This window comes from Doryrhamphus excisus, linkage group LG19, assembly GCF_037039965.1.
Source record: "Doryrhamphus excisus strain RoL-2023G ecotype Guam linkage group LG19, RoL_Dexc_Guam_v1.1, whole genome shotgun sequence".
NCBI lineage: Eukaryota > Metazoa > Chordata > Actinopteri > Syngnathiformes > Syngnathidae > Doryrhamphus > Doryrhamphus excisus.
Window position 1 is genome coordinate 14,690,608 of NC_136375.1, and position 11,893 is coordinate 14,702,500.

The 11,893-nt window shown below is 42.9% G+C and overlaps 2 protein-coding genes across 3 annotated transcripts in view; one reads left to right on the top strand and one right to left on the bottom strand.

Moving 5' to 3' along the window:
* Nucleotides 1–240: 240 nt before the first annotated feature.
* Nucleotides 241–9,680, bottom strand: rragd (ras-related GTP binding D). The gene is made up of 7 exons (XM_058056829.2): nt 9,434–9,680; nt 7,963–8,258; nt 6,308–6,507; nt 4,659–4,773; nt 4,417–4,559; nt 1,680–1,828; nt 241–620 (listed from the first exon to the last, which is right to left on the bottom strand). Exons 1-7 carry the CDS (start codon nt 9,573–9,575, stop codon nt 490–492), a joined length of 1,176 nt encoding a protein of 391 aa, XP_057912812.2. The 5' UTR covers nt 9,576–9,680; the 3' UTR covers nt 241–489.
* A 552-nt stretch (nt 9,681–10,232) lies between these two features.
* Nucleotides 10,233–11,893, top strand: part of ankrd6a (ankyrin repeat domain 6a) — an 11,540-nt gene continuing 9,879 nt past the window's right edge. For both annotated transcript variants that reach the window (XM_058056903.2, XM_058056904.2), the window contains exons 1-3: nt 10,233–10,385; nt 10,679–10,783; nt 10,853–10,951. In XM_058056903.2, coding sequence (XP_057912886.2) covers nt 10,374–10,385; nt 10,679–10,783; nt 10,853–10,951 — 216 coding nt within the window. In that variant the 5' untranslated portion in view covers nt 10,233–10,373. The remainder of the gene's footprint in view (nt 10,386–10,678; nt 10,784–10,852; nt 10,952–11,893) is intronic.

Consider the following 11,893-nt stretch of genomic DNA (forward strand, 5'->3'; position numbering starts at 1 on the left):
AGGGTAGATCTATGATGATAAAGCGGTAGATTTATGAGGATAAAGCGGTAGCTCTATGAGGGTAGATCTATGATGATAAAGACAATAAAGCAGTAGATCTATGAGGATAGCTCTATGACGTTAAAAACGATAAAGCGGTAGATCTATGAGGATAAAGCAGTAGATTTATGAGGATAAAGTGGTAGATCTATGAGGGTAGATCTATGAGGATAAAGCGCTAGATTTATGAGGATAAAGTGGTAGATCTATGAGGATAAAGAAGTAGATCTATGAGGGTAGATCTATGAGGATAAAGCAGTAGATCTTTGAGGAGATCCATGAGGGTGGATTTAAGTGTCAAAGGGCGGAGCCAGAAGATGATGATGCCGTGAAAGGTGAAGGATGCCAGCTGCTATTCCCCAGTCCAATGGTGGATGCGGTGGGGGAATGGGGGTGTTCAGTGGATGCAGTGGGGGTGTTCAGTGGATGCGGGGGGGGCGGGGGGGGTGTTCAGTGCAAACTGCTGCCTTTGCTGCTTGTCCTCCGATGGAAGAATTTTCTGTTGTGCTGAAGCTTCACTCTGACGTCAAAAACATCCTGAATGGCTTTCTTGAAGCAGTGCAGGTTGTAATCGATGAGTCCTGACGGGCAGACAAGGGAGTTGGACTTGAATCAATAAAAAAAATAAATAGTACATGGAACATAATAGACATCTTTTACACCTTGACATTCCCTAAATGCAAACAACAACGTACAAATACCTGTATAATGATCCCACTACATAGACGTGCATGTTGAGAGGTGCAGTGTTCTATGCTGGCCACCAGGTGGCGGTAATGCTGCCATGACAGGCGTAAGCTCCTCCCACACCACTGTCCGCCCTCTTTTTCAAAATGATCCAAAAATATTCACTAGGTGGCAGTAATGTTACGTTGATGAGACATGAACAGTTCTCCTCATATTCAGTGTGGAAGTGGTAAGTTTTTGGCTTCTTGATTGACCCACTTTGCTTGGGAATCTTTTTGTAGCCCCTGATCCCTCCAATCTCAAATACTATTCAGATAGTGATACCTATTTATTGATGTGTACTGTATAAAGTGAACACAATACCCCGGTCCTTAAAAACCTCCACTGGCTTCCCGTCCCCCGTCCTCCTCATCACCTAAAAAGCTGTCCAAAATCTGACGCCTCCATACCTCACAGACCTCCTTCATCCACACAATCCTGTTTAAATTTTGTTTTTAATGTCTAACTTTTTATACCTGACTGCTGCGTCCCGCCCCGCTTTTAGCCTTGTTTTTAGCTCTGAATGAATGTATTTTAATGCATCGTTTACCCAGTTTTTACTCAACTCTATTTTTATTTCTTTTTTTTTCCTCTACTGTAAAGCATCTTTGAGTACTCTGAAAAGCGCGATACAAATAAAATGTATTATTATTATTATTATTATGAAGTACAAAGTGAAATCAGGGCAGTGAAGCATACAAGTGTATTCAAGACTACACTCCAGTCATTTCAATTAGTGTGTAGGTGTGTGTGTGTGTGTGTATTAATCCAACTCAGCACATATTATGCTGCAAGTCTACATGTTTGAAGGCTTTTTCTTTGTTGTCTATATGACGTGGCATGGAAGCATCCACCCGTCCTGGCGCAGGTAAACGGTTGTAAAAGCATATAAATATGGTGTATAACGTATGTACCTTTTCTCTCAAAGCTTTCTTTGCGAAGGAAGCAGACCATGGCAAGGAACTTGGTGACTTCCTTCAGGTACATGACTGTTACGTTGTTGAGGTGGATGATGGCCATGGACTCCTTGTCATAAGGTAAAGCTGCTTCTGCGTCGCTTAGACTGATGGAAAAAACGGGACAGAATGAGAGGGTGATTAATAGGAGGAAAGGAAAAGGTAGAACAAGATTAGAGGGGAAGAGAAGAATACAACCCAACTATACTTCTCTGCACCAATCTTTGGACACGCCATGAAGTAAACATGCGTTTCACGTGATGTACCTCTTTCCATAGCAGAGTGTGGCGCTTGGGAATATCCGCTAGCTTCAGGCCCAGTTTGGCCTAGTTGTAGAACAAGCCCGTGTAGTGACATTGCCCAGAGACACACAAGGACGCTATAATGTCCTTTCTATGCAGGCCGCACCTGCAGCCATGTTGGTAATATTACACACTATGGGGTCTGCTCTGCTCAAGCTTTGCATGGATAAAAAAAAACACGTGCAAGCTGGTCTACTAGCAGGCTGTACTGAATGTACTGAACATGCAGGCGACCATACACACTAAATATTTGAAAGAAATATTTTTTTAGCATGTTTGAATTGCAGGTGCTCAGTCTGGGGACGGTTGTTGAGAAAGTCCTTTATCCAGGAAAGTCCTTTAACAGGTCTCCTGTTGTTGTAACGCAGCCTCTGCATTTTGTGATGTCACACATGACCTGCTACACCGCCCGGTTGTTGTTGCCGGACAGATGGGACTCTACGCTGCTCTTATGGTCCTCTCTTATGGTCTTATGGCTTCCTTAATTCCTCTTTTCAGGTCAGCTCAAACAGTCCTATGAAGGGCTCTGTCTCTTGACTTGAAGTCGGCATTTCGGGCTCTGAGGACTGTGCGGACCTGGCTGGTAAACCAGGGTTTCTGGTTTGTTTTGTCAACAGTGACATGTCCTATACAGAACTTAATGTAGTCTCTGTGAAGCAGTCCTGCAGTTTGGAAAGTGCGTTTTCAGGCCAGATTGTAACAGTCTCTGTGGTGGGCCTGATGCTATGCCTGAGGGGGGGGGGGGTGTAGGCTAGGGAAAGCATGAGGGACAGATGGTCTGACTGGCCGAGGTGGGGCAGGGGAGTGGCTATGTACGCGTGCCTAATGTTGGAATAAACATGATCCAAAGTGTTCTCCCCACTTGATGATAAATGTTGATCAAATTTGGGGAGTACGGTCTTCAGGTGGGCCTTATTGAAGTCTCCTGCACTTTTGTGGACAGCATCCGGGTGGGAACGCTGATGTGCGTCGATGGTGTTCAGCACGAGGGACAGCGCCGTGTTTACATTGGCATGTGGTGGCATGTACACGGCTGGGATGATTACTACTGTTTGCACCAGTTATTAGGCACATAAATACAGAGCCCCGCCCCCCATCCTCTACTCTTACCGGAGTCCTGTCACAGTGTGTGGGCCGGTATGTCCGGGTGGAACCAGGTTTCGGTAATAATCAAAACATAGCAGTCACAAACATAGCGGCTTGGCAGAGGTGGCTAGTTTGGTTGTTTCCTTAGCCTTAGCATAACACCGGACCCGCGTCCCCGGTTCTGCTTCCTGTCCCTTCTCAACAATCCATAGGATGTAGTGCGTGTGATGATAAACACCCGAAACAGATATATTTCCAAAAGGTTCTGGCGAGTGTAGCGGATGTCCGCCGAACCGAACAAACAGACAAGAAAGGAACACCATAACAACGAAATAAAAAAGTACTGAAAAAATACATCAAGAAGTGTGCACTGGTATAGTTCTGCATCGTGTCGCATGTGGATTTAGTGCAGGGGTCTCAAACAGGCGGCCCGCGGGCCAAATGTGGCCCGCATGACACTAGTTTGAGACCGCGCAAGTTTGATACGGACGCTGTATGGTATCATGTACCCAGAAAAAATTATTACGTTTGATTAATGTTCACGTTAAAGGTTACATAACTGTTAATAGTTATCCTCCCTATCCGTGTGGAAGTGGTAAGTTTTTGGCTATTTAAGTTTAGAAGGAAATAACTTGAAGGCTACCGTTTAGGTCGCTAGCTCTCTAGTTTGCGAGTTAGCATGTGTCTCAAGACCCTGCAGTTGTGCAATATGTTGTAAATAAAATAAAGTATAAATGTGACTATAGTCGTGTTTTGTCATGTCTACAGGGCTCTAATAATGCTTTGTTCATTTTAATCTGAAAAAAATCATTTGTCTACCCACCAACTATATGTGGTTTCTTAAGTTTTTATTATTTGCCGTTTTAGTATTATTATTATATTTATTTATTACTGATTGATTTTCTTTATTCTTGATTTGTTTATTTATTTTTCATCTTATTTCGTGCAGAAAAATAAAAATTAAGATATTTGAAAACAGTGGAATGTTTTATCAGAGCTTTTATTGTAGAAAATTGGAACCAAAGCACTGAAAAAGTTTGTATATTTTTCTGTTTTTAATAAATGTGTTTTGGTTTTTTTTTTGGAAAACCTGATGCGAACCAGCCTTGCCCAGACCCTAGCTTCAGTGGCCCCCAGGTAAATTGTGTTTGAGACCCCTGGTTTAGTGTGTATTTCACATGCTCGTACTCATGTGGAAGCACCTAACATTATTTAAGTACATTCCCCACATGTTAACATGAATATCATAAATGCCATGATTTATGAGCTCCATCTGACATACCTAAGGCTGTGTCCACTTCACTTACCCGTAGATGCATGAGATGTCAATGACCACGTCAATCATGTCACAACAAAGTTCATAAGTCTGCATGTCCACCGGGCTGCTGTCTGTTGCGATGTAAATCTTACTGACCACATCTAAAAGGAAGGCCTTCTCAACACCTGAGTTCTGAACACGGAAAATACAGGAAGAACGTCACTTCATCAACATCATCATCATCACACTGATTGTCCTGCATGTGATGCCGACCTATAAAAGCATACTCACAGATATGAAGATGTTTAGAAGGTTTTCCAGAGCAGGCAACTGGGGGATGAGCTTCTGGACGACTTTGCTGAATGCTTCAAAAATGGAGTGGTCGTATATACTGGTCAAATAGAAACTGCAATGTGATGGAAACACAACAATACATCATCAAAATGAAGTATGCCAAGACAACAAAGTCATTTGGGAGGGCTGCACGGTGGGAAAGTGGTTAGCGCACAGACCTGACAGCTAGGTGACCCACGTTCAATCCCACCCTCGGCCATCTCTGTGTGGAGTTTGCATGTTCTCCACGTGCATGTGTGGGTTTTCTCCAGGTTTCCTCCCACATTCCAAAAACATGCTAGGTTAATTAGCCACTCCAAATTGTCCATACGTATGAATGTGAGTGTGAATGGTTGTTTGTCTATATATGCCCTGTGATTGGCTGGCCACCAATCCAGGGTGTACCCCACCTCTCGCCCGAAGACAGCTGGGATAGGCTCCAGCACCCCCTGCGACCCTTGTAAGGATAAGCGGTACAAAATGAATGAATGAATGAGTTCTCCTCCTATTTTGTGTGGAAGTGGTAACTTTTGGCTTCTTATTTTGTCTTTCCCCACCCTCGGCCATCTCTGTGTGGAGTTTGCATGTTCTCCCTGTGCATGCGTGGGTTTTCTCCGGGTACTCCGGTTTCCTCCCACATTCCAAAAACATGCTAGGTTAATTAGCCACTCCAAATTGTCCATAGGTATGAATGTGAGTGTGAATGGTTGTTTGTCTATATGTGCTCTGTGATTGGCTGGACACCAGCCCATGTTGTACCACGCCTCTTGCCCGAAGACAGCTGGGATAGGCTCCAGCACCCCCTGCGACCCTTGTAAGGATAAGCGGTACAAAATGAATGAATGAATGAGTTCTCCTCCTATTTTGTGTGGAAGTGGTAACTTTTTGGTAACTCTTTCCCCACCCTCGGCCATCTCTGTGTGGAGTTTGCATGTTCTCGTGGGTTTTCTCCAGGGACTCTGGTTTCCTCCCACATTCCAAAAACATGCTAGATTAATTAGCCACTCCAAATTGTCCATAAGTATGAATGTGAGTGTGAATGGTTGTTTGTCTATATGTGCCATGTGATTGGCTGGCCACCAGTCCAGGGTGTACCCCGCCTCTCGCCCGAAGACAGCTGGGATAGGCTCCAGCACCCCCCGCGACCCTCGGAATGATGTCATTTTGGAGTGGTTGTCATGTGGCCATCCAAGGGAATGCCATCCTCCCATCAACCTTCTACCACTTCTCCCACAAGGTGGAGTTATGAAGGAAGCTCCTTGTGCAGCTCCGTCCAGGCCAGTTGGGAGACACATGTCCTGGTTCTTCCCGGAGGCCTAACCCTAATCCCCAGGGAGGCGTCCAGGAGCGTCATCAGCCTCCTCTCAATGTGGAGGAACTTCTACTCCCAAGATGACAGGAGAAACCTTATCTATAAAGGGAGCTATGGAGAATACTCATTTGGGTTGCTAGTACCCGCCATCTTGTCCTCTGGGTCACCACCAAAGCTGAATGGAATGGAATGGGGCCTCTGGAAGCCGAGGATGGTGGTTGGGATGGGATTAGTATCCCATTCCAATTTCTTAGATGTGACTGAATCTTGAAAGGACGCACGTGCAAATGTTTACCTCAGATGTATTTGCTCCAGTCCGGAATCCGCCATGTCATCATTGGAACGTTTATAAATATCCCTCTGCTTCTCAATCTTATGCTCGTCCGTCAGGCCGTCCACTTTATGAATGAAGACCTCAAAGTTAATGTCTGGATTGACTTTGTAGGCCCGTGTCACTGTGAGATGAAGCCTGCACAGCGCCTCCACATAGTCGTCCTGCCGAGAGGGAGGGAAAGAAGAGCAGTGGATTCCTACTGCAACATTCCGCATCCTTCTCCACGGTGGACAGATGCTATGCTAGGTGTACATTTGTAGTATTCCAGGGTTAGCTTAGCTGTGCTCCAGCACAGAACATTTTTCCGAACAATAACACAATTTTATTATTAAACTCAAACAACGTACACAGTAACACACACGCACACTGGTATATAAACACAGTACCATTATAATACATAGACTGGAATACTACATGCGGTACACACATGTACTACACATACAGTACCATAACATGACAGCCATCACGTCACATGCATGACATTACTAATGATATGAATGTATGTATACTGTATAGCCTGGAATACTACATGCGGTACACACATGTACTACACATACAGTACCATAACATGACTGACATCTCGTCACATGCATGACATTACTAATGATATGAATGTATGTATACTGTATAGCCTGGAATACTACATGCGGTACACACATGTACTACACATACAGTAGCATAACACGACTGACATCTCGTCACATGCATGACATTACTAATGATATCAATGTGTATATATACTGTATAGTCTGGAATACTACATGCGGTACACACATGTACTACACATACAGTAGCATAACACGACTGACATCATGTCACATGCATGACATTATTAATGATTAAATTAATTAATTATTATTATGTATTTAATTATTATTTAATTAATTTCTTATTAATGAATTATTAATTATTTTTATTTAATATTTGTTTATGTTTTTCTGACATTTTTGGTCAAATGTCAATTATTTTAATAATAATTACTAATTATTATTAATTATTAAAGTGTTTTTCTGACATTTTGGGTCAAATGTGAATTATTTTAATAATAATTACTAATTATTATTAATTATTAAAGTGTTTTTCTGACATTTTGGGTCAAATGTGAATTATTTTAATAATAATTACTAATTATTATTAATTATTAAAGTGTTTTTCTGACATTTTGGGTCAAATGTCAATTATTTTAATAATAATTACTAATTATTATTAATTATTAAAGTGTTTTTCTGACATTTTGGGTCAAATGTCAATTATTTTAATAATTATTATTAATTATTAAAGTGTTTTTCCGACATTTTGGGTCAAATGTGAATTATTTCAGACTCCTACACGTTCAGTTTTTCTTGTTACTTTATGCTTTTAGTTTTATTTGATGTTTTGTTCCTACGGTGTGCCCTTCACTGCCCCATACAAATTGTGGTCGGGCTACGGAATGAGTTCATGCTGCGTTTTGGTGGCACAATCAGACTTCCACGGCGGACCCGTGGAGGCACGCCAGTCACATGACAGAAATCCCAGTTCCAAATAAGGTTGAAAACCTTCGATGCATTCTAACCCACCCAAGCAGTATGTAGGTGTGTGTAGCATCAATGAAAAACCTCCCACCGTCACCTGACCTGCGCGTCGATAACAAAGATCAGCGCTCCAGTGCCCCTGAAGATCATTTCATAGTCAAAGGTGGGGTCAAAGAAATCAATCTGACCAGGGAAGTCCCAGATCTGGAAGCTGACAAAGGAGCTGCTGGAGACGTCCTCCCTGCAGATCTTGTTGGTGCTCTCCAGGAACAGCGTCTCGTTTGGAGACATTTTATGGAAAACCACCTTCTGGATGGAGGACTTTCCACTCCTTCGCAGACCCATCAGCAGGATGCGAGGTTTGACCTCTCCAGGTAGGGAGCCATTGAAGCCTGTGACTAAACCAGACGCAAGGAAACGTCAATCATGTGAGGAAGTAGGCATAACTGATCCACACGTTGGTGTCATTGGCTTAGGTTTTTGTTGGCTTACCTTCATTCTGGCGGTTATGTTTTTAATAATTTAATAATTTAATAAATTTAACAAATTTAATAAATAATTTTACAAATAAATACATTTTTATTTTTAATTTAATAAATAATTTAATAAATTAATAATAATTTATTTTTTTAAATAAAAATAATAATTGTCTCTGTTTGTTGCATCTTCAATGGTTGCTGATCATTAGTTGAGCATCTTTAGTTCAACTCAAACCGCTACACATAACGCAACCATAAAGGCGACTATAGGGGTGTTATTTCATGTCTAGAGGGCTCTAATCATGTTTAAAAGTGTATTTAGAAAGTCATAACTGCCTGGATTATTACTAGTCTAACAACCAAAACTAACATAGATCATATATATTATCATTATAAAGTACATGTACAATGTATACATACTGTATTTTTATCTGTGGGAGCAATCCACACACACACACACACACACACACAAGTAGTCAGGCCATTGTAAGAGTAGTATTTTAGTGTTTGTGGTACTTTGGAGTAATCAAGCCATCGTAAGAGTAGTACTGTGAGTGTTTTGTGTACTTTGGGGTCGTAAATGCACCATAGGAGTAGTACTTTGAGTGTTTGTGGTACTTTGAAGTAGTGAAGCCATCATAAGAGTAGTACTTTAGTGTTTGTGGTACTTTGGGGTATTAAAAGCACCATAAGACCAGTACTTCGAGTGTTTGTGGTACTTTGGAGTAGTGAAGCCATCATAAGAGTAGTACTTTAATGTTTGTGGTACTTTGGAGTAATCAAGCCATCATAAGAATAGTATTTTGAGTGTTTGTGTGTACTTTGGGGTAGTAAATGCACCATAGGAGTAGTACTTCGAGTGTTTGTGTGTACTTTGGGGTCGTAAACGCACCATAAGAGTAGTACTTTAGTGTTTGTGTGTACTTTGGAGTAGTCAAACCATCATAAGAGTAGTACTTTAGTGTTTGTGGTACTTGGAATTAGTGAAGCCACCATAAGAGTAGTACTTGTGAGTGTTTGTGTGTACTTTAGAGTGGTAAAACCACGGTAACAGAGTGAGAGGAGAAAGTGTAGACGACTAGAAAGTTCGCTACCTCCGTCCTCGACGTTCGGGTCGGCGTCTGAAAAAGCCTCCAGGTCGTCTTCGTCGTCTAAATATCCGAAAAATGAGTCCTCTGTGTCCTCCATGTCCTCCGAGTTCCCGGGACAAGCCTCCTTGTTTGTCTCCTTGTCCATGTCTTGGCGTTGCTGTCGAACTTCAACACGTTAGTCACCTGATATGGCTCAAGTGGCGCAACAGTGCCTTGTGCTGGCGAGGGGTGGTACTGCAGGCTGCCGTTGCTGATTTAAAAGACGCTCAGTCAAGACAAAAATCTTGAATTTCTACTTTTTATCTCGGAATTTTGACTTTCTTATCTCAGAATTTTGACTTTCTTATCTCAGAATTTTGACTTTTTATTACGAGATTAGAAAATCAAAATTACAAGCTAAAAAAATCAAAATAATGAGACATGAGATTTCTATCTCTTAATTTCAACTTTTTATCTCGTAATTTCGACTTTCTATCTCGTAATTTTGACTTTTTATCTCATTATGTCGACTTTTTATCTCATTATGTCGACTTTTTATCTCATTATTTCGACTTACCATTGGGAAACGGGCTTCCATCAACAGGCCTGTCTACCGTCTTCTGTATAAAATATTGACATATATCATATATAGAAATATACAACATTGAGTGCTTGTTACTGTGTGTGCTGTGCGTGTGCGTGCGTGCGCGTATTCAACGGAAGCCGGAAGATGAGGTGAAATGGCGGTTAAATCTGGTCACGTGACAGCCTTCGTGTTGGAAGTATTAGGCAGAGCAACATTCTCTCTCTCCCATCAAGCACAACAGCTGGCATCCTTTTCTTTCAGCAGATGTCATCCGGTACAATCACCCAACAACGGACTATCAAGGCTTTGGGGCGGGGGGGTGTTCTTTTTGGATGCTCCTTTCGCATGGCGGAGTAGGAGGAGGGGCCCGCGCCATCGATGGACCAAAGGGTAAAAGATACTTTGATGTACTTCCAGTAGCACCGCATGGGGTGTGGTATAACCGTGTACAAGATGTATGTGACAGTATGTTGATGATACACGAAAGGATGGAGGAGGGGCGGGCCTGGTGAGTGACATGCTCACATCCGACGGTTCTGATTGGCTGCCATATTTGGAGGGCATTTGGGGTAAATAGCAATTGGGAAAAATGTAAATATACTTGTTAGCAATTGTCCAAAGAAATGTAAACAATTGATGATAAATCAATCATAATGATAATTATTACTGCGGTCATGTGACAGGTGCCCATCCCGCATCCGCCACTGCATCAGGCTGCTGCGATGGGAAACAACGCCGCCATCGCTGCCCTGATTGGAGGTGGCTGTGCATTGGACCTTCAAAACCGAGTGAGTACCGCACATTCAGCATACCAACATGGCGGCCGTCTGACGGTGTTGTCTTTGTGTTTTACGGAGGACGGAAACACGGCGCTGCACGAGGCGGCGTGGCACGGTTTCTTCCAGTGTGTCCAGCTGCTGGTGAAGGCGGGAGCAGACGTGAACATCAGGAACAAGGTTTGGGTTCTCGCCGTCCACCGTTTTTCATCCGCACGTGCAGGCGGGCGCTACGCCGCCATCGGGGAACATTCACACCTCTCATACTCATCAGTTCATGCTCAAAGACTAGATAGGACAGCTGTAGTCCAGACTAGACAAGTAGACTAGATAGGACAGGCGTAGTCTAGCACAGACTAGACTAGCGCTAGTACAGAATCTAGACTAGACTAGATATCTAAACGAGATAGGATATCTAGTTGACAACAGACTAGACTAGGTAGGCTAGCTCCAGTCTGGAACAGAGTAGAAATCAAGAATAAATAGGACAGCTCTAGCCTACGCTAGACCAGGTAGGACAGCTCTAGTCTACGCTAGACTAGATAGGACAGCCTCAACTCCACTAGGCCAGGTTGGACAGCTCTAGTCTACGCTAGACTAGATAGGACAGCCAAGAGTAAGCTAGACCAGGTAGGACAACTCTAGTCTACGCTAGACTAGTTGGGCAGCTCTAGTCCACGCTAGACTAGATAGGACAGCTCTAGTCCACGCTAGCTAGGCTAGATAGGACACCTCTAGTCTACACTGTACCAGGTAGGACAGCCCTAGTCTACGCTAGACTAGTTGTACAGCTCTAGTCTATGCTAGACAAGATAGGACAGCTCTAGTCTACACTGTACCAGGTAGGACAGCCCTAGTCTACGCTAGACTAGTTGTACAGCTCTAGTCTATGCTAGACAAGATAGGACAGCTCTAGTCTACACTGTACCAGGTAGGAAAGCCCTAGTCTACGCTAGACCAGTTGTACAGCTCTAGCCTACGCTAGACCAGGTAGGACAGCCCTAGTCCACACTAGACTAGTAGGGACAGCTCTAGTCTACACTAGACCAGATAGAACAACCCTAGTATATGCTAGACTAGATAGTACAGCTCTAGTCTACACTATACCAGGTAGGACAGTCT

What these genes read in the sequence shown, in the direction of transcription:
- rragd (XM_058056829.2), bottom strand. Translation starts at nt 9,575, where the DNA reads ATGGACAAGGAGACAAACAAGGAGGCTTGTCCCGGGAACTCGGAGGAC. An exon ending in TCTTTGTTATCGACGCGCAG is followed by an intron (nt 6,508 to 7,962) that starts GTCAGGTGACGG and finishes CCCTCTCGGCAG; the next exon opens with GACGACTATGTGGAGGCGCT. An exon ending in GACATCTCATGCATCTACGG is followed by an intron (nt 1,829 to 4,416) that starts GTAAGTGAAGTG and finishes TTTTTCCATCAG; the next exon opens with TCTAAGCGACGCAGAAGCAG.